The sequence below is a fragment of the Tenrec ecaudatus genome, chromosome 1, assembly GCF_050624435.1.
Source record: "Tenrec ecaudatus isolate mTenEca1 chromosome 1, mTenEca1.hap1, whole genome shotgun sequence".
NCBI classification, from domain to species: domain Eukaryota; kingdom Metazoa; phylum Chordata; class Mammalia; order Afrosoricida; family Tenrecidae; genus Tenrec; species Tenrec ecaudatus.
In genome coordinates, this window is record NC_134530.1 from 170,554,776 (window position 1) to 170,582,515 (window position 27,740).

General features: G+C 55.8%; 1 protein-coding gene across 1 annotated transcript; it reads left to right on the top strand.

Annotated features, from left to right (window-relative positions):
- The first annotated feature begins 460 nt into the window (after window positions 1-460).
- Window positions 461-27,374, top strand: ATP1A2 (ATPase Na+/K+ transporting subunit alpha 2). The gene is made up of 23 exons (XM_075540439.1): window positions 461-472; window positions 5,378-5,482; window positions 5,660-5,719; window positions 8,686-8,889; window positions 9,385-9,498; window positions 9,753-9,887; window positions 10,531-10,648; window positions 12,185-12,453; window positions 13,210-13,408; window positions 13,811-13,920; window positions 14,092-14,226; window positions 15,359-15,548; window positions 15,655-15,830; window positions 19,229-19,365; window positions 19,879-20,029; window positions 20,344-20,512; window positions 21,149-21,303; window positions 21,508-21,631; window positions 21,818-21,963; window positions 22,163-22,293; window positions 26,160-26,261; window positions 26,389-26,480; window positions 27,346-27,374. The coding sequence occupies exons 1-23, from the start codon at window positions 461-463 to the stop codon at window positions 27,372-27,374; spliced, it is 3,063 nt and encodes a 1,020-aa protein (XP_075396554.1).
- Window positions 27,375-27,740: the final 366 nt, after the last annotated feature.

A 27,740-nucleotide genomic window follows, 5' to 3' on the forward strand; every position in this document is an offset into this window, starting at 1 on the left:
CCCGTTGGTAGTGCTGCCCCTCTGCCTGTTTCATTAGCGGGCACATTCGCCCGTCCTCTGCCCACCCGCACCCCCTTCGTTCCCTTCCCTCTGGAGTGACCACCATCTGCCAGAGAGAGGTTGCCAGAAGCCGCGGGGGGGGGGTGTTTGGGCGGGGAGGGGGAAAGGGGGACCTTGCAGCCCGACAAACGGACCGTCTTTGGGCCAGTTGCTAAAGGGGCGGGGAGGGAGGAGTCCTCAGGGATCCTGTTTCAACAAACGTTTCCTCCAGAGAAGGGAGAGGGTGGGGTGGAGGGAGAGGGGGAGAGAGACCTATTTAAAGCTACCCTGTTGCTTGGGCTGTCTCTGCCGGTCTGCTGGGGTCTCCCGCCACCCACACTGGTCGGGCTGCTGGGGACTTGGGAGCATCTCCTGGTGGTGACTTCTCCAACCTTGGTCCCCTCAGCCACTCTGCCCCAAGATGGGTCGTGGGGTAAGTAGCCCGCAGAGCAGAGGCCACTCCGAGGGGTGTCACAGGGATCTCAGTGGAAGGTGCTACTGGAGAGAAAGCTGAGGTGGGACTGGCTGGGGTTGGGGAGACCTGACCGACCCGTGGGAGAGCTGGAAGTTGGATGTGCTTTCTTAAAAGACTAGTGCGTATGGGTGCTAGGGCGCCCACCTGCCCCCGTGTTGCTCCTCATCGCCTGCCCCACCTTAGCCCGCAACACCACATTTGTCCCCTCCGACTCAGCCTGCCCCCCATCCCAGCACCTCTGTCCCTCTTCCCAGGCCTGCGCCTAGCACCCACCTCCTGCCTCCCGGCTGAACGCATGCTTGGCGCTTGCTGTCAGCCATCCACACCTCTGTCCCCTGAAAGTGTCCATTTCATCCATGAGCTCAAACTATAGAGGATGGGGGTCAAGTGTAAGGCTGGGGGGCTGTCAATGGAGCATCCTGCATGGGAGTCTGTGGGTGGTTCCGGACAGCAGCTACAGGGACCTTGAGTGCCAGGGACAGCTGGGAAGGGGGCAGGCAGGCGAGGGGAGAAGGCTGTGCTCCCATGCCCCTCCAGATGTCCCTGGTGGCATTGTCCTTGGGCTCTGGGCCACAGGCTTTGAGGACTTTCCCAGAGGCTGGTGCAAGCCCTTGCCTGCTCCCCCCACTCCCACCTCCTGGCCTCCCCCCCCCCCTGGCATTCTGCTGCAGCCCTGACTAGGCTGAAGGAAAGATTAGCAGCTATGCAGTGGGGAGGGCACGGGGAGGGAGCAGGGCATTCTTGAAAATGAAAATGAGATTTCCATATGGAGTTGAAGGATCCCGTCCCTTAACATCCTTTTCCTGTTGTGTGGTGTTGGCAGAGAGGGCACGGAGGGAAAGGATGCATCGAGCATGGGGACTATGTGGAAAGAGGGTACCCATGGGGCACTTTGGAGCGTCTCTGGGCCTGCGGAGGGTCAGGCAAGGACATGCGATTGCATTGCATGCAGCAGCTGGGAAAACTCTGAGCCTGGACACCAGGGTTCCTGAGCTTGGGTAGGAGCTATAAATAGTGTGTGTGTGTGTGTGTGTGTGTGTGTGCGTGTGCTCTGCCCCGTACACTCCTTAGGCTAGACCCTACACAGATGTCCATGGTGAGCATCAGCAGGTGAATCTGAATGTACAAGAAGAGTTCGCCCAGGCTGAGCCTGGCTGCCAGCTGGGCCTTCAGGGAGCTTCGCAGGCTCCACAGCTGGCTCTTAGGTGTGGGGGTCAAGGAGGAAGGGGTCACCATCGTGGGAAAGTAGGCTGCCTTCGAACCTCCTGCACCTGGGTGCCCCTTGTTCCCCTGTGGGAAAAGGAGCCCTGGCTGAGATGGGGCACCTCAGAGGATGCCACGAAGGCTGGCAAGGCCTCCCCTCCCCCTCTTCAACCAGCCAGAGAAGCTGGGAGGCAGCCTCTGCCAATCCGTCTGAGGACCAAACCGACTCCGCCCAGGAGGGCCTGCTGCTTGGGGAGTGACTTGGCTGGACACCTCCGGGGGCCCTATCGGTGTGCACACCCTGGCTGTCCCTTTATGCCCCCCCCCAGTAACTCCTGGTGAAGCAGTGGCTAGGCTTTGCATGGAGAGGCTCACTGAAGGGGCACCCTTACAGGCAGGAGCCCAACCCACCAGGAGACCCCTGAGTCCGTGGAGCAAGCCACACTGACCTCTTCCCCACCCCCACCCCCCAAGCTTCACCCCAGAGCGAGGCCTAACTGTCAGCCCACCACCCCGTGGCCGGCCGTGAAGGGCTCTGTGGGAGTGGGGGGAGGGACGACTCTGGTGGGAGGGAGCCCAGTCTCTCCAGCTGCCACAGAGCTTGGGGTGGGGGAGGGCTGGCCACTCTCCAGCTGCCCCCACTCTGTCCCAGCCTCTGGCTTTCTCCGAAAGAACTCTCTGTTCTCCAGCATTCAAGACCCGAAACGGGGACTGCTGGGTCAGGGGAGGGAGGAGTGTTTGGGGGGGTCCTTGCTTCCTCTTTCTTTCTTTCTTTCTTTCTTTCTTGCCTGGGCAGCCACTGGCCCCAAATCTCCGCAGGTTCCTGGCTGCAAAGCCTGAGGCCCTTTGCCAGGACAGGAGGAGGGGCAGGGACAGGGGCAGTATGTCCCAAGCTCGAGCCCTGGGGACAGCAGGGTGGGAGCTCAGCAAAGGGGGAGCTGCTGTGCCCAGCCGCCACCCAGCACGTACACCGAGCACACAAGTGTTTGAAAAATCTGACCACTTTCAGGGAATTCATGCCACATCTACGTGTATAGCCCTTCCCCCACCCGGGTCATAGCCCATGCTCTCTGCCAGCCCAGGCCCTGCTCCTGTCCCTGAAGCTCTGGAAGGAGGGTCAGGGGAGCTTGTCCAGCCTGATCTCTTGCCTCTGACCCCCACCCCCCGCATCCTTCTTTCCATCCTCTTCTCAGCCTGCCCCCCACCCAAGAAGAGAGTTTGTGGATCCAACACACTTCAAATCCATGAAATAGAATGGCCCTTTTCAGTCACCTGGATACGACTCTTCAGGAGCACTTGCCCAAGCCCCTGTAGGTTGCGGGAGAGGGTCAATGGTCTTCAAGAGACCACAGCATCCTTAGTTCATAGATGCCCCAGTGCCCGCCCCCCCAACACACACCCTCACACACAGAACCACACCTTCACACACGCGCGCGCACACACACACACACACACACACACACACACACACACACACACACACACACACACCCTGTCATCAAGTGGACCCCAATGCGTAACAACCTTAGACAAGTTTCTGAAACTGCGGATCTTGCAACAGCAGAAAACCTCCACTTCCTGAGTTCGCAGCCCGGCGTGTAACCGTAACCCACAGCACCACCGGGGCGATAGCCAGACCCTGCAGAAGGACACCCATGCAAGGTTGACTGGCCCCTTGCTGAGCTGAGTCCTGAGCCCTGCTGCCTGGCAAACCCGAAAGCCTGCGAGGTGATTGGACTGGAGAAGGGCAGTGGCGTCAGCACGCACCCCCCCCCCTTGCCCCCAAGTTCACCAGGCAGGCTTCTTCTGCCTCTCCAAGAGTTCCCTTCTAATCTCTTCTGATCAAGACCATCGCCATGCTCCTGAGACTTCCCTGGCCCTTTGGTGGATAAAGCTTGCCCTGTCCTGCCCAAAGGGTAAAACATTTCAGTAGTAGACCTGACCCGAAACCCAGTGCCATCGAGTCCAGACTGACTCATAGTGACCCTCTAGGACAGGTATGGTAGAAGCCCTGAGGTCCTCAGACTGTAGGAGTAGAGAGCCTCATCTCTTACCCTCAGAGCAGCTGGTGGTTTCGAACAGCCCACCTTGCGGTAAGCAGCCCAACATGTAACCACTATGCCACCTGGGCTCCCTAGGCCTTGCCCACCATTTACGGGAGATGGGTGGTGGAATGCAACACAGTATAGAAAAGGTTAGTCCTGCAAGCCTAGCGCTGCCCTTCGGGTCTGAGAAACAGGGGCACTGGGCAGAACGGAGCAGCCCCTCTGGACAAGAACCCCATAGCCAGAAGGGCGTGGGGAGGAGGGAGGACAAAGGAGAAAGCAGGCGGAGGAGACATCTTTCTGGAACACCCATCAGGCCATCCCAGGCATCCCCTCCCACCCCATCACCACAAGCCAACCTTCTGTTGAAAGAGAACATCTCCCACCCTCGCCTGCAGACGTTCCAGCAGGCCCAGATCGCAGACCCTGAAGAGGAGGGGAGAAATGGAGGCCTTGTGAGGCTTCACAGGTCCCTAGGTGGGGCAAACAGTTAGGCTCGACTGCCATCCAAACTGCCCCACTGTGCTTCGGAAGAAAGGCCTAGAAAGCTAAAGACCGCGACGCCCAGCAAATACCATGGACCACGGAGCGATTCTGCTCTGTAATGCGTAGGTGGCCATGAGTCAAAGTAGACACAAGGGCCACAGGTCCGGAGGCAACAGTTAAAGCACCTGAGAAGAGAAGGCCTAGAAACCAAATCCACAAGCGCACGTCTGAGAGCGCCTGAGCAGAACCACCCAGACAGAGGAATGCGGCCTTCCAGCCACGTATGGGTGCCCATGGGCCATCTGCCTGCACGCCACCTGGGAGGAGTCGAGATCTCTGAGAAATGCCACATCTGCCTTCCTGAGACAGGAGGCCCTCCTCCTTTTGTCCCCTCACCCCCTGTCTGCCCTCCCCAGAAAACCCTGCCAAGCCGGGGTCAAGCGGTCCCTTCTAGATTTATTCTCAGAGCCAGGGTCTTCCAGCACATCCCATGGTGGAGACACAGGGTCCTTCTTACTTGCCTGTGCCCTGGGGCCAGGAGGCCTGTCACTGCCTCTTCGCCTGCAGCTACTGACTTCTCACCGACCACTGGCCCTGCCAAGTCCACTCCCACCCCTCCTCACCCCACACAGTGCCCTGCCCTGCCCTGACCCGTGGCTCCCCGCAAAACTCTTGCTCCCCAGATTCCTACCTTCATTCCTCTCGGAGGAAAGAGGTCACAGGTCGGGGGCAGATACCTCACCGTGCTCTTTCTGCGCCCTTCTTGCCAGGGTTCGTCTAAATCCCCTAAGATGCTGCTTCCAAAGCTGTTATGTGTTTCTCTCTGTATTTAGCAACAGGGACCTTTCACCACACACGCACACTCACACACACACACTCACATCTTAGCAGAGTCCAAGTACTAAACAGCTAAGAGCCTCGCTGCTAAGGCCTGCACCCCTCAATCTTCCTTCCTTCCCTCCATGAGGAAGTTCGAATGTGGACGGTGAATAGTGGGCAAGCTGAGAGCCTGGGACCCTCTGCCTTTGTGGGACCCTCACTCCCGGTGCTGGACTCCCTGGCTGCCCAGCAGCAGCTCCGGCCACACTACCTTGGCCTCCCTGACTCTGGACTCCCCTTCCTCCCACAGGCGGGCCGAGAGTACTCGCCCGCTGCCACCACTGCGGAAAATGGGGGCGGCAAGAAAAAACAGAAAGAGAAGGAACTGGACGAGCTGAAGAAGGAGGTGGCCATGGTGAGCTACACAGCGGCTCGGGTGGGCCCCCAGGCAGGAGGGCTGCCCGCAGCCCACCACCAGAGAAAGTCTGTGTCCACCCTCCTGTGCCCTCATCCCCCCCCTTACACACACACACACACACACGCACACGCACACAGCCTCTTTTCCCAAAGTCACCCTCCTTCCCACCCCCAGGATGACCACAAGCTGTCCCTGGACGAGCTGGGCCGCAAGTACCAAGTGGATCTGTCCAAGGTGAGTGGAGGGATTTTAAGGTGGGGGAGATCTGCCAGCCACAGGGCACCCAAAAAGCAAGAAAGCCTTGCAGTGTCTGAGTGGTGATGGTGGGGGGTCCTTCACACTGTACTCAATCCCCTTGATGGATGAGAAACTGAGGCACAGAGACAAGTGACTTGTCCAAGATTGCATGGCTTGTTTCTAGCCCATAGCTCACCTCCTGAGAGCCCAGGCACAAAGACCTTCTCGACAGTGGCACACACTACGTGACACACTAAGTGACACATTACCTACCGTGGAACGACAGTGGAGCTTCCGTCCATGACATTACAGTGATGACAGCAATTCACCGGACCCCTGCTGCGTACCCGGCACTGCGCTGTGACAGTTCTGGCCCGTACATTTCTCCCATCCTTACAAGCCCCGGGAGATCATGGATTTTAGATCCATTTCTTTTTTTTTATCCCATATTTTTCAGAACGTGCCATTCTTTTAAACATTTTATTAGGGGCTCATACAACTCTTATCACAATCCACACATATACATACATCAATTGTATAAAGCACATCTGCACATTCCCTGCCCCATCATTCTCAAAGCATTTCCTCTCCACTTAAGCCCTTTGCATCAGGTCCTCTTTTTTTTTTTCCCTCCCTCCCCGCTCCCCACTCCTAATGTGCCCTTGGTAATTTATACATTGTTATTTTGTCATATCTTGCCCTATCCGGAGTCTCCCTTCTCCCCCTTCTCTGCCGTCCATCTCCCAGGGAGGAGGTCACATGTGGATCCTTGTAATCAGTTCCCCCTTTCCAACCCACTCACCCTCCACTCTCCCAGCATCGCCCCTCAACACCTCTGGTCCTGAAGGTATCATCCACCCTGGATTCCCTGTGCCTCCAGCTCCCATATGCACCAGTGTACAGCCTCTGTCCTATCCAGCCCTGCAAGGTAGAATTCGGATCATGGTAGTTGGGGGGAGGAAGTATCCAGGATTAGATACATTTCTTAAGGCAAGAAGATACAGGGGAAAAGTCACTTGCCCAGATTCCAAAGCCCATCCTTTTGCGGGGTAAAAGTAGTTCAACAAAAATGAGGATGTACACTGGTACAGATAGGAACTGGAAAAACAGGGAATCCAGGATAGATGATCCCTTCAAGACCAGTGGTGAGAGTGGTAATACCGGGAAGATGGGGTGGAAAGGGGAAACCGATTATAAGGATCCACATATAACCTCCTCCCTGGGGTGTGGACAACAGTAAAGTGGGTGAAGGGAGACACCAGGCAGTGTAAGACATGACAAAATAATAATAATTTATAAATTATCTAGGGTTCTGAGGGAGGGATGGTGGGGAGGGAGGGGGAAAATGAGGAAGGAACTGATACCAAGGGCTCAAGTAGAAAGCAAATATTTTGAGAATGAGGATGGCAACAAATGTACAAATGTGCTTGACACAATGGATGGATGGATGGATTGTGATAAGAGTTGTACAAGCCCCCAGTGATTAACAAAAAAAAAAAAAAAGGAAAACTGATCAGTTAAAAAAAATGTAGTGAGTGCAAACCTGGGCAATGAGGAAGCCAGTTCATGCACTCAGCTGCTAAACGGAAGGTTGGAAGTTCCAGTCTACTCAGAGGTGCCTCAGAAGACAGCTTTCATGGTCCACCTTGAAAAAGTCAGCCACTGAAAACCCTGCAGAGCACGCTCTCCTTGGACACTCCAGGGTCACTGTGGGCGGGAGGTGGCTGACCAACCACTGCCCGAGTGGGTTTTAACCTCCTGCCACCAGCCTTTCACTGGACTGTCCTTGCTAACATCCCATGTCCTTAACCCCTGACCCTAGCCAGTCCTGCTAGTGTGGTGGTTAGGCATTGGCCTCCTAACTACAAGGTCAGCAGTTTGAAACCACCAGCTGCTCCACAGGAGACACATGGCTTTCTACACCCAGGAAGAGTTAGCAGGGGTCCTCAAACTGCGGCCCGCCGAAGACATTTATCCAGCCCTCCGGTGCTTTTGCCCCATTTGTTTTTTACTTCAATATAAGATATGTGCAGTATGCATAGAAATTTGTTCATAGCTTTTTTTTTTAACTATAGTCCGGCCCTCCAATGGGTCTGAGGGACAGTGAGCAGGCCCCCTGTTTAAAAAGTTTGAGGACCCCTGAGTTCGAGTCTCAGAAAGTCACAGGGCAGTTCTGCCCTGTCCTGTGAGCTGGCACCGACATGATGGCAGTGAGTTTGGTGTCAGAGTTTTCACCCTTTATGTTATTTGATTCAAACTTTCTATTATGCGGCATTAAAATGTACCTGTACATTTGCTGGTGGTCTGTCACCTCCCTAGAGCATAAGCCCACGAGGGCAGAGAAACTGTTGATCTGATCCATGTCCAAACCCCAACAGCCGACAACGGTGGCTAGCAGGCAGTAGGGGCTCAACACCCATTTGTTAAATAAAGGAAGGGACACAGAGGTAAATAAGAACGGGCCCTGTCTTCAAGGAGCTTCAAGCAATCCAATAGCAGAAATCCCCAGAAGCAGAATTTCAGTGGCATGTAGTAAAAGCAGTTCTGAAGCCCCGCCAAGGCCAATAGAGGAACACCTGAACCAGTCCGGGCTGATTGAGGCTTTCTGCAGGAGGTGACAAGCAATTGTTAAAACCACGGGACACTGAGGATTGGTAATGTAGGACTCTCCTAAATCCTTGGGGAGAGGGGGCCATCAAAGAAGGGTGATGGGAGAGGAATCCCATCCAGGTTGCCTTGAGAGGGGTTGCTGTGTCCCTAGCCTAACTATGCTTCAGTACAATGGCCATCAGCACTCCAGCCACAGTCTCAGCCCTCAAGCCCCCAGAGCCTTCACATCTGGCTTCTCCCAAAGGTCCCCGCCTCCTTCCTACTAGGTCCCTGACAAGGAGTCCCTGATGGGCAGTGGGGAGGGCTGGGTCAGTTTTAGCAACCACTCTCATGCCTCTCCTTGCCTCCCTCAGGGCCTCACCAACCAGCGGGCACAGGACATCCTGGCTCGGGATGGACCCAACGCCCTCACCCCCCCTCCCACCACCCCTGAGTGGGTCAAGTTCTGTCGCCAGCTTTTTGGGGGCTTCTCCATCCTGCTGTGGATCGGGGCCATCCTCTGCTTCCTGGCCTATGGCATCCAGGCTGCCATGGAGGATGAGCCATCTAATGACAACGTGAGCCCCAAGCCTGACCCAGACACCAGCCTATGGCCCCGGCCCACAGCCCTCAGTCTCCAGCACAGTGTATGGGGTGGTGGTGGTGGGGGGCTCAAGGGGGCAGAGTCTCCTTGTCATGGTCCCTAAACTTTTGGCTGAAAGGGGTTAGGCTCTATACAGCTCTATAAAGCACACACACATAATCATTCTTGAACGAGACCATCCCTGTCTGCTCCCCTCCCATTTCGGTGGGCTTGTCTGCATTCTTGAGGAGCCCTGGTCCCGGGACTCCCCAAGATGTCCCTCTCTCTGTGTTTGGGAGGCTCGGGGTTGAAAGAGAGAGGATGGTTTAAAGGAAGGGATTTTCTACCCTCCCCACCACTCCACTGTAGTCAAAGACCTCAGAGGTCCGGGCTCCCACCCGGGATGCGATGAACGTCCGCTCATCCCAAGTGGAAGTTGCCATGTGCGTTGGGAGAGGGGCAGGCCCCTCAAACTCATTCTCTTTGCCAGCTCTATCTGGGTGTGGTGTTGGCAGCTGTGGTCATTGTCACCGGCTGCTTCTCCTACTACCAGGAGGCCAAGAGCTCCAAGATCATGGATTCCTTCAAGAACATGGTGCCGCAGGTAGATGGCAGATGGCCAGCCCCCGTCCTCTCAATCCCTGTGCTCTGCGGTGCAGCCCTGCAGTGGGGAAGGGGAAAATGCTCCTTCACTCCAAACCAGGACCTCGTTTCACTGCGAAGGGGGCGCAGAGAAGTGTCTCCTCTCCTTGGGCTGGGGCTGGAGATGAGAGGGGAGCCAAGCGGGGAGAGGGGGCCAGGGGTGGAGGGGGCCAGGGGTGGAGGGCGCTGACTGGGGTCTCCATGGCCTGCCCACAGCAAGCCCTCGTGGTGCGGGAGGGAGAGAAGATGCAGATCAATGCAGAGGAGGTGGTGGTTGGAGACCTGGTGGAGGTGAAGGGTGGAGACCGCGTCCCTGCTGACCTCCGGATCATCTCCTCACACGGCTGTAAGGTGAGGAGCTAGTGGTTTGGCCTGAGAAGCTGGCTGTATCGTGCCGAGGGGGCCACGTCAGAGGCTTGTCAGTTGGCAGGCCCAGGGCAAGAGGTAGACATCTCCTCCTCACCCCAGCTGGACTTCGTCTCAGCATAGGCTGCCGCCGCCTTGCCTCTGTCTCTACGTTACCCATGTGCTGGGCCCGGAATGTGTCTCTGATATCCACGTGACAGCAGTCGTCTGCGGAGTACTCATGAGGATCGAATGGGCTCTGTCTGTGCACACATGCTGCTTCATTGAGCTCCATAAGAGCTGTGTCGTCAGGCAGGGTTGCGGCATGGGACCACCCCGCCAGGTGCCAGTCTCATAGGCCTCCCCTGTCGTGCTGTGGAGCGAATCTGGATGAGTAGATGTGGCCTGGTCGGCTGGTGGAGGGCCTGGCCCAAAGACACATCATAAGTCAGCGAGAGCCAGCACTTCAAAGCGGAGCCGTGGAAATGGCTGAGTCATGCTAGAACGATGTGAGGAGGGCAAGCCTAACTAGGCCCCTCGTGTCCTGAAGACTGAAAGTGTCCTTGGGGTCAGGAGACCGCTGCGTGTCGTGTGCACGAGCGTGTCTGCCACTCTGATGACGACCCCCCCCCCCAACTCTCCTCCTCAGGTGGATAACTCGTCCCTCACAGGCGAGTCAGAGCCCCAGACCCGCTCCCCCGAGTTCACCCACGAGAACCCCCTGGAGACCCGCAATATCTGTTTCTTCTCGACCAACTGCGTGGAAGGTGAGGGGCTAGCCTGCTAGCCAGCACCTCGTCCTGGCATCACGGGGAGCTTGGGGTCCGAAATCCTCAGTTAGGGGTGGGGACTGAGGTGGCACTTCTTCGGTAACATCTGTGCTAGAGATGAGGGAATTGAATATTATAGAAGTCTCTCCACCGCCGCCACCCCCAAAAATAATGCCGCCACTAGCTGGGGGCAGAATGGCTATGCGCAAGAGGGATCTCCTTTTCCACCTCTGGCCAGCCAAGGCCTGAGTAGATTCTGAAGCCTACAGACATTGGGCTCATTCTCCCCTACTCCCCACAGATGCCCCAAGCCAAGCCTGACTCCATCCGGGGGGTCCCAGGTCTGACTGACACCCTTCATTTCTCCTGGTTCTGGGACCAGAGCTGGGGGCGGGGTGGGGCAGATGGGCACTTGGACCATCCTTTAGACTGCATCTAGGCTTGTGTTGCATCAGAAGACAGTGCCCCGGCCTGCACGGTCCCCTGGCCGGCCCCAGTTCTGCCCAGGGTTTGACAGATGAGCAAAGATAGAGCGTTCCAGGAGCTGCTGTCACTTCTGACCGAGGGCCGAGAACAATCGCCCCTGTGGCCACTGTGGTCGTGCCGGTGAGGCAAGTCAGGGTGGACTCGGAGAAGGAAGAGGGAGTCCCAGGGGGAAAGAAACCTGGGGGAAAGAGATTGGCTTTCCCATGTGCACACCTTTCCCTTCCCTTTACACCTTGCTTTTCCATATCCTGTGGTCTCAATCTTCTCCTGCATGGCGGGCTGGCGGCGCAGTGGGTTAGGAGCTGGGCCGCGGGCGGCAGGACTGCTCCACTTTGGAAAGACGAAGCTTGCTGTTCCCGTAAAGATTTGCAGCCTCAGAAACCGCAGGGACGGTTCTGCTCCGTCAGTCCATCGTCCGTCCCGTAGGGCTGCCAGCAGTTGGAACAGGCTGGCTGGCAGGGAGTGAACGAGTGTACCCTTCCACTGCAAGGGGTGTGTTGAGATTCCGAAATGGACTCTACATTCCTCCCAACCACTTGGTAAAAGATGCCCCTGGCTTTCTGGGAAGTTGACCTTGGAAGATGAGGGGCAGTGAAGGGAACGACCATTGGGGGAGTGGCTCTAGGACCCAGACACACGGGTCTGAGTGTACAGCGCGCTCTCACTTCATTATCAGAACAACACGGATCTCCCTCCCAGGGGTGACTTGAGGACTGGCCACGGCTTATCCCAGGGGCCATGTAGAAAACCCCTACTGAGCGATCATATCAAGGTTAAGATTGGCGGCACTGTTTTTCCCAAACCAGCTCAATTGGAATGTTAGGATCAGTTGCAAGGCCTCTCCCAGGCCCAAGAATAAGAGAAAACGAATGTGCGGTTGGATTGAACCCGGGAGCCGGCATTCCACGCAGTGGGAGTGAGCCGGGGAAGTGAGGCACAATCTTCTGGTGGAGATCTGAGGGGTCTGAGTCCTTGAGTGCCCCTGCTCCGAAAGTAGGATGGGAACTCAACCGCCGGGAGCCTCAGGCGCCCCTTCCTGTGTTGCAGGCACGGCCAGGGGCATCGTGATTGCCACCGGCGACCGGACGGTGATGGGCCGCATAGCCACTCTGGCCTCGGGCTTGGAGGTCGGGCGGACGCCAATAGCTATGGAGATAGAGCACTTCATCCAACTCATCACAGGGGTGGCTGTCTTCCTGGGCGTCTCCTTCTTTGTGCTGTCCCTCATCCTGGGCTACAGCTGGCTGGAAGCCGTCATCTTCCTCATCGGCATCATTGTAGCCAACGTGCCTGAGGGGCTGCTGGCCACCGTCACTGTGAGTGGGACAAGCTGACGTGTTGATGGGGAGGGCTCGCTACCCTGTCCTCAGAAGCCGCCAAGGTGCCCTGGCTTCTTAGCACAGTTTTCCTTCTCACCCGAAAATCCCACCTGAGACGCTGTGCTCACAGGTGATTTCCAATGGGCCGCCATTGGAGTCTCTGAGAAATCTCGCCTTGGACTCAGTTTCTCTCCAAGAGACTCTAGGGGCCCCTTTCTGGCCACGCACAAGCTCACAGCCCTGCAGTGGGACACACACATCCCGGAGAGCCCCTCTCCACGGTCACCATGACTTAGGAGCACATCCAGTGACCTGTCCCAGCTCCCAGCCTTCACTCTGCAGCCAAAGTTGAAAAGGCCATCCACCCTCCTAGAATCCTCTTCTTTGCTAGCGTCTGTGACCTGTCACGGGGCCAGTTCTTTTCTCCTCTGTCCCCTGCGGTGACTCCCCCCACCCCCAGATGTTAAGACCCCTGCTCCCTGCTCTTCTCTGTGGGCCCCTAGAGTGGATGACCCTCCGGTCCTAGACTCAGCAATCTATCATTCCTCTAAGTGCTGGTCAAGCACCTTCAAGCCTTTGCTGGAAATTTTCACCTCACTATACAGACACCCACGACCTCATGGTCCGACATGTCTTCAATTGATCACGATCATCATTGGCAACTGGGAGGAGAGCCTGATGTCTACAGGTGTGGTTAAAGCCACAGGTCGCTTAGCACCAGGGTTAACCCTTTGTTGCCCTCCTCTTTGCTAGGTGTGCCTGACCCTGACAGCTAAGCGCATGGCGCGGAAGAACTGCCTGGTGAAGAACCTTGAGGCGGTGGAGACACTGGGCTCCACCTCCACCATCTGCTCCGACAAGACGGGCACCCTCACCCAGAACCGCATGACCGTTGCCCACATGTGGTTTGACAACCAGATCCATGAGGCCGACACCACCGAAGACCAGTCTGGTGAGTGGGTGCCCCAGGAGGGAATGCAGGGGGCTGGAGAGGGTTCCACGTTAGACACGGCACATGAAGATCATGGCTCTCTCCCAAACGTAATCCCACTGCCATCGAGTCAATGCCGACGCCCTCACAGCAACCTGTAGGAGAGACAGACCTCCCCTCTAAGGGTTTCCAAGGCTACCCATCTTCACAGAAGATTGCCACGTCTCGTGGGGTGACTGGCGAATTCGAACCACTGAGCACGGAGCCACTGCCCTGCCAGGGCTCCTCGCGGGCATAGTGTGAGGTGAAGATGCCCAGTAGAGGGCTCCGGTGTTGGACTGGAACTCCGGCGAGGAAAGACTGCGCTGAGCATCGGGGCGAAGGGCAGTGGCATGGCTCTGATTTGCTCTCGCTTCCTCACAGGGGCCACTTTTGACAAGCGCTCCCCCACTTGGACCGCCCTGTCTCGGATTGCTGGCCTCTGCAATCGCGCTGTCTTCAAGGCCGGCCAGGAAAACATCTCTGTGTCTAAGGTAGTGGCCAAACAGCACAGCTATGTCTCTGGGGGTTCTCCAAAGCCCGTCCAGCATCTTACATCACACCCCGGGGCTGCTTTGGGGCTTGAGGGCCCTCCTGTCATGTGCTGGTCCTGTCCAGACTGCTGTGCTGTCTGCACATGGTGACGCGGCATTCTTTTTGGGCAGCGGGACACGGCCGGGGATGCCTCCGAGTCCGCTCTGCTCAAGTGCATCGAGCTGTCCTGCGGGTCCGTGAGGAAGATGAGGGAAAGGAACCCCAAGGTGGCGGAGATCCCTTTCAACTCTACCAACAAATACCAGGTCTGGTCAGGGTGCCAGGAGAGGGGAAGAGGGAGGGATGGGAATGGGGGATGGGCAAAGCCAAGAGGGACCGTCAACAGGAGGAGTGGGGACATCCAGGATCCCTCCGGAGCTCACTCGTCTCCTGGGGTAACCTGTGACTACATGTCTACTTGGCTCTTGTCCCAACCCCATCTTCATGTTTTCCTAACACTTAGCACCCTCTGAACTCTTCTTCCCATCGCTCCCGTCCAACCTTCCTGTGCCATTCAGCTGAGCTCTACAGTCCAACTCTCCTATCCCATTCAACTGAGCTGTATAGTCCAAGCCTCCTGTCCCATTCAACTGAGGGATACAGTCCAACCCTCCTATCCCATTCAACTGAGCTGTATGGTCCAAGCCTCCTGTCCCATTCAGCTGAGCTCTACAGTCCAACTCTCCTATCCCATTCAACTGGGCTGTATAGTCCAAGCCTCCTGTCCCATTCAACTGAGGGATACAGTCCAAGCCTCCTATCCCATTCAACTGAGCTGTATGGTCCAACCCTCCTATCCCATTCAACTGAGCTCTACAGTCCAACCCTCCTATCCCATTCAACTGAGGGATACGGTCTAACCCTCCTGTCCCATTCAACTGAGGGATACGGTCCAACCTTCCTATCTCATTCAACTGAGTTATGAGGTCCAACCCTCCTATCCCATTCAACTGAGTTATACGTCTGTCATTTCCTTCAGCCTTCAAGGATCTTGGAAATCCAAGAATGTGGCCTCTCCCGTGTTCTGTCTAAGCTAGAGAGGAAACAGGAGATGGGCACAAGTATGCAGGGCACAGGTGTGGGAGGAGAGGGATTGCCCAGGAGAGAGCCTTTCCACCCCTAACCCCTACCTGTTTCTTAACTTACTTGATAAATGCTTGTTGGATGAATGAAGGCCCAAGAGGAAGGTGACTTTCCCATTGGTAATAGCCGTGACTGTGAGGTTCCGGCGCCCCTCCACACATTAGAGATGGTCTGTGTTGACATCTGTGCTGGCTGAGGGATTACTTCTTAACTAAGGGCGACTTTCCCCTCAGCCCCTGCTCTGTCTCAGGCCCTGTGTTAGGCACGGAGACGACCAAGGCACCCACCCTCCTTGATGGCCTGTTTTCCTTCCAGCTGTCCATCCATGAGCGAGAAGACAGCCCCCAGAGCCATGTGCTGGTGATGAAGGGGGCCCCGGAGCGCATCCTGGACCGCTGCTCCTCCATCCTGGTGCAGGGCAAGGAGATCCCGCTGGACAAGGAGATGCAAGATGCTTTCCAAAATGCCTACATGGAGCTGGGAGGACTGGGGGAACGTGTGCTGGGTGCGTGGCCAGAAATGGGGACAAGACGGAGGGAGGGATTGCACATTGGGGATGGGGGGCTCCAGGGCATCCTCTAGACACTCATCCCATCTCTACCTCCTGCCAGGATTCTGTCACCTGAATCTGCCCTCTGGAAAGTTCCCTCGGGGCTTCAAATTCGACACGGATGAGGTCAACTTCCCCACGGAGAAGCTCTGCTTCGTGGGCCTCATGTCTATGATCGACCCTCCCAGGGCTGCGGTGCCAGACGCTGTGGGCAAGTGCCGAAGTGCAGGCATCAAGGTACAGGGGCCGCATCCTCCCTTTTCACCTCCTCTGCCTCCTACCCAAGAGGGACCAAGGTCCTTGGTGGCTTCCCTCCCACTGACCAGTACGAGCACTGCCCATGTGCAAGGAGGCTGCATTCCTGCCTCCGGGCGTCTGCCCTCATCCCTTGTGCTCAGGTGGCCCGTTTCCCATGTCCCCCTCCCCCTCCTGGGCACAGCGAATCGTCCATCTGCATTTGAGCCCTTCCCTTCTGGTTCCAAGTATGGTCCGGCATGCCTAATTCAGAGACGCAGGTGCCCGGATGCTTACCAACTGCTGCCCAGCCCATGAACAATTTGGATGGGCCTAGCAGGCTCTGGCCTCCCTCCACTCACTCCCCACAGTGCCCAGTAGACTGGTGTCAAACCTTCTCCCCCTCACGCACCTCTCTCAGGTTCTCCTGCCCAATGGCAAATGCTTCCTTCAGACCATGTCCCGCCTCTTCAACCACGTGCCAGACACTGGTCAAGGTACTAGCCGTTCGACAAACAAACCAATGAGCAAAACTGCCTTCCAGCATGCACTTCCTGGAAGCTTATTTCCTGCTTCTAAGTACTGCTACTCACCCTCTCCCTTAGCCCACTGGCCATCCTGTCTGGTGCCATCCCTGTGTTTCTGTTTTCCAACCAAACAATCCCAATTCCATTGTTTACCTGAGGCCAGAAAGAGGGGTGCATAAGACCTAGTGCCCGACCTCCAGAGCTCCGGGTCTCCGGGGAAATAGAGACTTACATGTAAACACAGCACAGTCATAAAGACTACAGCCATTCGGCACCTGTGATGGTAGGTAGACAGACACACAATAATAAACACAGCTGATGGGGTTTTAAAGCTTTTATATGAATCAGGTATTATTCTAAGCACTAAACCTATGTAACTTCATCTGATATTCACAAGAATTCTATGACATAAGCACTCATAGTTCTTTTTCACTGTGTGGGAAACTGAGGCATAAAGTAACATGCCCAAGGTCACCCAGGGAGTGGAGGAGCTAAGGTGGGCTGCTCTCTCTTGGCCCTCACCCACTTTTTTTTTTGTGCTTTGCATGTATGCTTGTGCTGCTTCTGACTGGGACTCAGGGCAAGTAGGTAACCTTCCCAAAATAAAACTCCCAATAAGTGCACTGGGAATATGAGACCTGGTCAGCCTGTCTGGAAAGCCCCATGCTCTTCCTGCTCCCTCCAGCTGCCTCTCCTGGGCTTGGCATGGGCGCCGAGGCCCAGGCAAGCACCTCTGTGGGAGCTCAGAGCAGAGAGCAGTTAATTCTGCCCCAGGGAACTGGACGGCGTTTCACCAAGGGCGTGATATTTGATCTGGGCCCTGAAGGCTGGAGCCGGTGTTGTAAGGCGGTGAGGGGGAGGAGGGCACGGGAGCTGGGGGAACAGTGTGTACCCTGGCAAGGCTGGACTGCATGGGTGCGTATGTGTGCCGGTGGCGGAGGAGCCCGGGGGGGATTGAGACCGGCATGTTGGGTCAGGGCCACTCGGAAGGTCTTTGATTGAACGCCAGCTAGGGCCTTCCACAATCCACGGAGAACAACAGGTGCCCTAGGGCAGATCTCATTTTCAGAAGGATCTCTGCAGGGGGAGGGTCTGGCTTTGGGGAAGAGCCGAAGCCAGGAAGACAGGGTGAAAGGTCATTGCGATCGTTCAGGCAAGGAAGGGTGACCTGATGAAGGACAACGACAAAGGGGGTCGAGGGGCAGAGTTAGGTTTGAGAACTGTTTTTGAGAACATGGTGGTCACACTGGATGTGAGAGATGGGGAAGAGACGGGAGGCAAAGCGACAGAAGGAACAGAGAGGAGAGGGTGTAAGGTAGGGAACTGAAGACCAGGCTTGGTGGGAGTGGTGGGAGGGGGGTGGTGAGTTCAATGTTGACCTTCAGTTGGAAGCCTCTGGAAGGTACCTGGGGAGAGATGTTCTCCGGGAAGCTGGAATGTGGTTGAGAGCTCCAGAGAAAGCCAGGCCTTGGGAGGTGTGACTCATTAGCGCATGGGGACCATGAAAGACTCCCTGGTGTATTTTCCTAGACTCCCCAGGGAAAGCACGCAGGGCAAGCCAAGAGAGAACAGGACGCCCGGGGCCGCGCCAAACATTAGGGGCACGTGGAGGAAGAGAAACCAGTGAAGGAAGGGAGAGGGCTGGAGGCACAGCTGGCATTTACAGGGCATCGTGGATTCTTCTCAGCCACCTGGGAAGGCCAAAATTGTCGTCACTGTGCTGAGACTCAGAGCAAATGAACTTGTTTGAGGAGCCCCGGTGGCAAAGCGGGTTATGAGGTGCAAGGCTAACCACAGGTCAGCAGTTCAAATTTTCCAGCTGCTCTCTGCCCCCATAAAGATTTGTAGCCTCAGGAACCCACGGTTCTACTCTATCTCTGCAGGGTTGCTCTGAGAAGTAGTAAGAGTAGTGAGCCAGTGTTTAAATCTAGTTCCAAGTCTCAAGCCAGTGATTTTTCTACTCTGCGATGCTGCTACCTGGAGAAGGTTGGGAAAGGCCATGAAGAAAGGGGCAGAGAATTAAGAACAGAGTCCAAGTAAGCCAAGGGAGGACAGAGTATCAAGGAGGGGCTGTCAACAAAGTCGAGTGTCTTGAAGGGGGTCAAGTTGGATCCGGGCACAACAACAACAAAAATCTTTGGTTTTCCCACTGTCCATGTGGCCTTTAAGGGACAGTGCGGAGGTGGGAGTGGAAACGGGGGCCGTGGAGCCTGAAGAGCCTTCCTGCTTGATGTCAGGTCTGTCCCATCCATGCAAGTGCTATGTCCACCTGTCTGGTACCTGTGCTCACAGTAGCTTCTCAGCAGGCTTCTCAGATGCTAAGCACCCCTGCCCACCCCATCCATTCTGCAATCGTATTGATGAGCCTTGTTCAGGCAGGAGCCACTGACAACATCACGGCTGGATGGTGGAGGCGGAGGCAGTGGTGAGCGCTCTCCGCCTCAGCCCTACTTTGTTCCCTGAAACTGGACATGCAGCAAATATGTTGAATGCAAGGGAAACCAACCGTGTCCCAAGTCTGAGTCCCTGTGATATGGAGCGAAGCATTGACCCCCCCCTAAGCATGGGTTCATTTGTCAAACGAGGGAGTTGTTAAGGGTCCTTCCAAATCCGAACGCCGAGTATACCATGAAACCCAACGTCCTAGTCTCCGGGGCTTCTCGCCCAGAGCACTTTCATTAGCTTGTCATTCTGTCGTGGGTGCTTTGTTCTGTAAGTAAGCTTTGATCCTCTAAACACAACTTTCCATTATCTCTACACTCACACACACACACACACACACACACACACACACACACACACTGCCGTGCTTTTGACTGGCGTCCCCCAGCCTCAGACATTTACCAGTAGGATGATTTTCCCCCTTTCCACCAGGTGATCATGGTGACTGGGGATCACCCTATCACCGCCAAGGCCATTGCCAAAGGAGTGGGCATCATATCAGAGGGCAACGAGACTGTGGAGGACATCGCAGCACGGCTCAACATCCCTGTGAGTCAAGTCAACCCCAGGTGAGGCCTTGGTGGGAGCCCGCTGCCCCATGATCAGTCCCTGCTTCCCGAGAGACTACGTTGGCGACCATCTCTGGGGCCGTGGCCAGCCTGATCTGTGACCCCTAGTCCTGCATTGGTTCTAGGCTGTGCTGTTGGTTGGCCATGTAACCTTAGAAACGCCACTTTACCTCACTCAGCTTCCACATGCTTGTTTGTTTGTTGTTTATTAACCAGAAAATCAGAACAACATCTCTGTGGTAGGGTTGCGGTAGAAGTAAGGTACGTCTGAAGCAGCTAGCCCAGTGCCCAGCCAAGTGCACTCATGGCCAAGACGATGCCGCGTACTGAGATTTAATTTCACGTCTCCAAGAAATGAAAAAAGCAGGTCCCTGTGCAGCCAGGGAAAGAAAGGAGGATGGAATCGATCGGGCCAGCCCAACCCAGCAGGGAGCCAGCAACACAGGGGTGGTACGGGGCAGCAGGGCCGGCCCGGGCACCAGGGCCACAGTTGCTCCTGCCCTTTCCCTCCAGAGAGGCCAAGGCATGCGTGGTGCATGGCTCGGACCTGAAGGACATGACCTCGGAGGAGCTCGACGAGACCCTGAAGAACCACACGGAGATCGTGTTCGCCCGGACGTCCCCGCAGCAGAAGCTGATCATCGTGGAGGGCTGCCAGAGGCAGGTGAGGAGGCACAGGGACTCGGGGGAAACTGGCAGAAATCCGCGCCACGGCCCAGCCCTCAGCCAAGCAGACAAACGCGTGGGCTAGCTCAGAAAAGACCAGAGGGTCTGCGGGCTTCCATCGGAGGGCTCCTGAGGCTTTTCTCTCAGGCTGAGGAGGAGGAGGAGGATATGAAGGAGGAGGAGGAGGAGGAGGAAGAGGAGGTAAAAGAGGAGGCGGAGGAGGGAGCAAGACTCCTAGATCAGGCACAGTGATGCTAAAACCAGGCGGTCTGATGCGCACGATCTCACGAGCTCCATCCGGGCTTTCCCCAGGGCGCCATCGTGGCCGTGACAGGTGACGGGGTGAACGACTCCCCCGCGCTGAAGAAGGCCGACATTGGCATTGCCATGGGCATCGCCGGCTCGGACGTCTCCAAGCAGGCGGCCGACATGATCCTCTTGGACGACAACTTCGCCTCCATCGTCACGGGCGTGGAGGAGGGTGAGGGGGCCAAACGTTGGGGTGGTACCCTGCGTGGCTGAACCCCAACACGACTGCTTCCCCTCCCTTGTTTCACAAAGAGAGAGTCAAGGACAGATCAGACACCCACAGGCAGTCTGAAAAACAACAGCTGCCAAGTGGATTCCGACCCATGGTGACCTCATGGGTATCCGAGCAGAACCAGACTCCATGGGGTTGGAATCGCTTATTTTCTAAGGTCGACCCATCACCTTTCTTCTGAGTGCCTTTAGGGGGGTTTGACCCTCCAACGCTTTGGTGGTGAGCAGACAAGCATATTCACTGTTTGTACCACTCAGGGACGCCACCGTCATTACGTTACTACAACAACTCACTGTCATTGACCTGATTCCAACTCACAGTGACAGGGCAGAACTGCCCCGTGAGATTCTGAGACTGTACATCTTCACGGAAGTAAAGGGCTTCCTCTTTCCCCTGTGGGGTGGCTGGTGGTTTCAAACTGCTGACCTTATGGTTAGCAACCCGATGTATAACCACTGTGCCACCGGAGCTAGCCTCCTTCAAACACAAAAGCTTCTCTTCTTGGGCAAATGAGCAGCCATGTCACAGGGGCTCAGGGTGGGGAAGGCGCTGATACCCTCCGAACCTCTCCCCCAGGCCGCCTGATCTTTGACAACCTGAAGAAGTCCATCGCCTACACCCTGACCAGCAACATCCCTGAGATCACGCCCTTCCTGCTCTTCATCATCGCCAACATCCCCCTCCCTCTGGGCACCGTGACCATCCTCTGTATTGACCTGGGCACCGACATGGTGAGGGAATGGGCTGGGCAGGCACGGCTGGCAAATGCTTGGGTGCAGCGGGCGGGCATGGGAGGAGACCTGCATCGGGTGGCTGAGTGGGCTGAGTGGAAGGGAAGACAGCCCAGAAGATAAAAGGGTGATGTTGATTGAATTTGTGTCAAAGAATCTGCACTGATTTTCCTTCAAATGCCCTCCCTCCCCCCTGGCCCACAGGTCCCTGCCATCTCCTTGGCCTATGAGGCCGCTGAGAGCGACATCATGAAGCGCCAACCCAGAAACCCGCAGACAGACAAGCTGGTGAATGAGCGGCTCATTAGCATGGCCTACGGACAGATAGGTGAGGCGGGGGCCTTAAGCCGAGGGGGAGTCCCCAGAGGGCTCTTCTCCCAGCCTCCAGAGGGATGAGCTTCAGGCCAGGGCCAGCTACCCATGGATCATGGAGTTCCATCTCTGGCCCAGAGGGGCTGGCCCTGTCGTGCCTCCTTCTCTGACCCAGGCCCTGCCTGTTGCCCACCACCCACAGGGATGATCCAGGCCCTAGGCGGCTTCTTCACCTACTTTGTGATTCTGGCGGAGAATGGTTTCCTGCCGTCACGGCTGCTGGGGATCCGCCTGGACTGGGATGACCGCTCCAGGAATGACCTGGAGGACAGCTATGGACAGGAATGGGTGAGTGGAACCAACCGGGTGTGAGCTGGCCCTTGCTGTGTGTGCACCTGGCAGGAGCAGCCCGGAGGAGCCAGATGGACTGAGTACTGTGGGTGGAATTAGCACCCAGAGTTTAAACAACTGCTTTTGAGACATGTGCAATGCAGGCCCTGCCCTTTCCTCTGTCACTGATGCCCCACCTCTCTTGCCCTCCCCCCAGACCTACGAGCAGCGGAAGGTGGTGGAGTTCACGTGCCACACGGCCTTCTTCGCCAGCATCGTGGTGGTGCAGTGGGCCGACCTCATCATCTGCAAGACGCGCCGCAACTCCGTCTTCCAGCAGGGCATGAAGTGAGTGCCCCAGCCATGCTGGGCACCTGCCTGCAGGGGCAGACAAGGCTCGGGGTGCACTCACTAATCTCTGAGGACCAGATTCACCTGTGTGAGGCAGTGGTTGGGGGGAGGAAACGGCACCTGATTTTAATTACCCATTTACATACCTGAGTTCGGTTCCTGGTCAATGCACCCCAAGTGCAGCCACTGGCCATCTGTCAATAGTGGGAGGCTTGTCGCTGTGGTTGAGAGGTTTCAGCGGGGTCCCCAGCCTCGGGTGGACTAGGAAGAAAGGCCTGGTGATCTACTTCTGAAAATCAACACACAAAAATCCTGTGGATCACCGTGGTCCCAATAGCAACTGACAGGAGAGCACCCAACAGTTCAGTATTTCGTTCTGTTGTGCACGGGATCGCCACGAACTGAGAACAGCAGCTAACAACAACACACAATAACAGTTCCTTCCACGTTCCTCCCTTTCCCTCTTCTCTCCGGGCCTCTTCTCTTCCTTCTTCCCCACTTTGGCTCTAGTGCCACCTGCCCCCACCCATTGCCCCAGGTCTCCTGTGCTCACTGCAGTCAGCGGGGAGCGCTAGCCCAGCGCTCCCTGGAGGGGCATATGCTGGGACAATCCCCGGGGGTGGGGTGTGTGTGTGTGTGTGTGTGTGTGTGTGTGCAAAAGCTCACACCTACACTTTATCCTGGGCTGTGGGCTATAGCACAGAAGGTGTCCATTGCCAATGGGGCACTGAGTGATTTTTTCTTTTCTCTCTTTTTTTTCCTGAAGAGGAGGAGGCAGGTGGAATAAGCTCGGGAACGAATGCGGCACATCACCCTGGCCCTGGGGTGGTGCGGCTGGCTGCCAGGGGGCTGGGGGTGCTCAGGGTGAAGACGAGTAGATTTCCACAGAGGAGTTACCGTGTGTCTGACCCACATGGCTTCACCTCACAGTCTCTCTAGCACGTTCTTGTTGTCAGGTGCCATCGGGGGGACTCTTACCGGCCCTATGCACAGCAGAATGAAACCCTGCCTGGCCCTGCGCCGGTCTCCCAATTGCTGCATGTGAGCCATTCTTGCCGCCGCGGTGTCTGTCCACCCACATTATCCAGGCTCTTGCTCTTTCCCACCGGCCGTCTGCTCTGCCAAGCACGATGCCCTTTCCAGGGCTGTTACTGTTTTCATTTCGTGGACGAGAGGCCCACAGAGGCGAAAGGACATGCCCGAAGGCACTCGCTGGTAAACGTCTGTCTCCAAAGCCTGAAGCCCCGGTGGCTTGCCCACCCAGAGCCTGGCACCTGCTAGGTAATTCATGACCGGAGCAGGCATGGAGGCTGGATGCTGAAGACGACATCAGCCGTGTTCTTTGTATTTCCTTCTGCTGTAAGCCATTGTGAATTTTCTCACAACGTCATCGTTAGGAAACAAGCAACAACCGAAAAAGCCAAACTGACCCCCTGCCATCAAGTCAATGCGAACAGCAATCCTATCGGTCAAAGTAGGGGAAACCCCTGTGAGTTTCTGAGGCTGTCGCTCTTTAAGGGAGTAGAAAGCCTCATCTTTCTCCCGCAGAGTGCCTGGTGGTTTCAAACGGCCAACCTCTCAGATCCCATCCCACAGTGTCACCACTTCACCACCAGGGCTCCTTCCTCACTAGGAAAAGAAGGGGGAAGGTTGCCAAGACCTTGGTGAAGTTAATAGCATTGAAGAGCCTGGAGGGGGACGTCTGCTTCCTTACAGAAAATTAGCACGAAGCAGATTCCAGTTAGATAAGAATAGTAAAGGGGAAAGTGCAGTGAGAAGCAAAAAAAAAAAAAAAAAGCAGAGTCCACGGAAATGAGGCTCAGTGGGGGCGGGGGGGGGCACGGTGTAGGGCTTACCGGGAACCACATGGGCCGTACTGGAGCTGGGTGGTGCCAGACGGGTTGAGTCCAGCTACAGAGATGCAAACAGGGAAAGAGGAAGAATGAAAGTCAGCCCAAGGCCAGAGAAGGGAGCCTGGTCCTCAGCGCTCACCTGGCAGGGCCACCCGCCACAGGGTGCTCAGAGCCGCTCCTGACTTGTTTCAGAAAGTTGCATGGAAACAAAGCCTTCGCTGATGAGCAGGCTCCAGAGCTTATCAAAATATCAAGATCCTTAGATAACAGCAAGAACCTATCCGGAGGCAGGGAGATTGCTCCCTAACTCACAGTGCTGTTTTTTGGATATGTCTGTTTCGAATGAACTTTAAGTGGGGAACTAGATTCATTGCTTGTTTGAAAATGTGGACTTTAAACAAAAAAAAATAACCGGGGTCCTTAGTGAGTGAAAGGAGTCCTGGAGGCACTCTCTGGCCAGGGTGGAGCCATTAACCACAAGGCTGGGGGTTCAATACCACCAGCCTCTTCATGGGAGAGCAAGGAGGCTAACTGTTACCATAAAGTTGTATTGCCTTGGAAACCCTATATCCGTTGGAACAGTCCTGATGGCAGTGGGTTTGATTTGGTTGGGTTAGTGAGTGGAAAGTTTGGGACCCACAGAGCTGAGTTTAATGAGAGGCAGTGTACACACACATAATGTGACCAAGTATTTCCCAAGGTCAAGTGCTTTGCACAGTAAGCTCCTGTAATCCCCCCTGCAGCCCTGGGAGAACAAGGTTTCAATCTTCATTTTAAAGAGAACAGATATGAGGCTCTGAGCGGGAAAGAAACAAATATTTCTTAAAGCCATGAGGTGGTCTTGGCTAAGTGGCAGCGTAAGCCAAAGTTATTAAGACCCCACCTGAGTCCAGAAATTGTCCTCATTGCTGTATTCTGAGCTGCTTTTCAATTCTGATATGTTGTGGTTGGAGCCTTAGTGTCAAAGTGTTCAGGCGTTAAGCCGACCGCAAGGTCAGCAGTTTGAAACCACCAGCTGCTCCTCAGGAGAAAGTCAGGGCTTTCTGCTCCTGAAAAGAGTTACAGTCTCAGAAAGAAACCCACAGGGCAGTCTACCGTGTCCTAAAGGGCTGGTTGGCCTCAACTCAATGGTGGGGAAGGTTGTTGTTGTTGTTTGAATGTTCCGGTCAGTTCCTACTGAGTTGATATCAACTCATGGTGAACAGAGAACTGTACCCCACAGGTTTCCCAGGACTGGGGCCTTCTGGGAGCAGATCACCCAGCCTGACCTCTGAAGCACTTCTGGGTGGGTTCAAACCACCAACCTTCCAGCTCGCAGGGGAGAACTTAACCTTCTGTGACCCCCAGGGATCCCATTCTGATGTCGTGCACATGTCTTAAGCCTGTCTTGTGCAGAGAACAAGCGTTCCCTTCTTTATAGAATAGACACAGTGAACGAGGGCATAGGAGTCACTGGACCAGTGGAAGACACACATGCCCTGCTTTCAGGCGTCCTCTCAGAGAGTCCATGTGTTTGCACACCACATGCCAGGAGCCACAGCAAGATTGTGAGCTGCACGAGGGCAGGCTCGGTGTAGCCAGACCAGAGCACCGTGCATCTCAAGCCCAGAGTACAACACTCAACACCTAAGAACATTTTTGAGACCAATAGGCGCATGTGTTATAATTGAGCTGGGTGGTAAAATCTATAAGCAGAAAGAGGAATTCTGTCTCCGATGACGTGCGCATGAGAAGAGAATGTATGATGAGGACGTGGGGCGAGATCCTTGGCTTCTCTTCTCCTCCCTGGGGTCGGCCCTGGGTCACCTCCCCCCCCCCACTGCCCCATCTCCCTCCAAGGTGGAAACCGGCAGCCATTGTCAGTTCTGACTCTTGGCAATCCCTTGTGTGCTCCCTGGGGTTTCTGGAGATGGGGCTTGCCAGGCCTTTCTTCCACAGTGCCTCTGGGTGGATTTGAAACGCTGAACTCTGCACACAGGATGCTACCCCTTCCTTTCCTTGCCTTTCCAGGAACAAGATCCTGATATTTGGGCTCCTGGAGGAGACCGCGCTGGCTGCCTTTCTGTCTTACTGCCCAGGCATGGGGGTTGCCCTACGCATGTACCCGCTCAAGTGAGTGTCGCTCTGCCCAGGGGCCCCGACGGAGCACGGGGCAGGTGACCCCTTTTCTAGGGTCCCGTCCGGGCCCGCTCATGGACTTCTACCCCATGATGACACTCCCCTCCCCTGTCTCATTCAGGGTCACTTGGTGGTTCTGTGCCTTCCCCTACAGTCTCCTCATCTTCATCTACGATGAAGTCCGGAAGCTCATCCTACGGCGATATCCTGGTGGTAAGCGCCTGGGCATCCATCACCTGGCCAACGTTCCACTCCCTCTCACAGCCATCGCTTCCGGGCTCCAGAGCCAAACGCCCCTCCCACATGCTGGTCTGTGCAACTGTCCTTCCTACCCCTTCCCGCTCAAACACCAAGTGCCCCTCACTCACAGAGGATCTCCAAAGACCCTCTGCCGTCCACCTTGAACGACAGGACATCAGAGTGAGAAGTGTCCCGGAGGTCATCCACACTTCCAGACAAGGAGGGCTCGGGGTGAAGTTCTCCGCTCAGGGCCAAAAAGCAAGTGCAGGGAAGAATGGAGACCAGAACCCAAGTCTCCTGGTTCCCAGTCATCAACCAACATGTGTTTGGCTGGATTGGGTTTCCACAGGCTTTTTTTAAACATCACGTATGAATAGTTGGAGACAGGTGGCCTCTCATCCAAACACAGACCATAGATATCATTTGGCTTGACCTGCACAATAGTTGGGGGGGTAAGGCGGGGGGACGGTGTCCCAATTGGTCCAGCACTTAAAGCTGGGGAGTGGTCACATAAAACCGGAATTTCTGACTACTAAAAGAGCTGTCAAATCCCATGCCACACTCTCCTGCAGAGCAATAGTGCATAGGCATTAGTCCCTGTAGACATGTATTTGCTACCTGAATAGCCCCCCCCCTAGTCTAATCTATGCCCCAGTACAGGGCTGTCCTTTTTCCTTTTAATGGATATGGCCCCAGGCCACGGAGCTCATTCCCTCTCCTTCTTGCCTTCCTAAAGCTGCTTCCTGCAGCCCCCTGCACCGGGCTTCTGGTTCCACAGTCACCCCTAGGCCAGTTGTCTGTGTCTCCTTGTAAACTCCCCTCCCCATCTCTCCAACAGGTTGGGTGGAGAAGGAGACATACTACTGAGCCCGTCGGAAGGAGAGCCAAGCATGGGAAAGATGGGGTGCCCTGGATGTGTTGCAGGAATGGCGATGGGGAGGGATGGGGGAGACGGAGCAATATTTATGGGAAGGATTTGGGGAGAGAGAAAGCAGAAACTCACCTGGTAGGTTGGGGGGAGTGGGATGATTTTGCCCCATAGGCCCAATTATCAACAGTCAGGTTAGACACTACATGTTAGAAGCCCCGCCCTAGACCCTGCCCCACCATCCCCACGGTGTTATGGAATTGAGGATCACTCCAGCTCTTCCTGTCCCTTATCCCTTCACCCCTACCTCCTACTAGAACAAATGGGCATCCAAAGGCCAGCCTCCCCCCCCCGCCCCCAGTGGA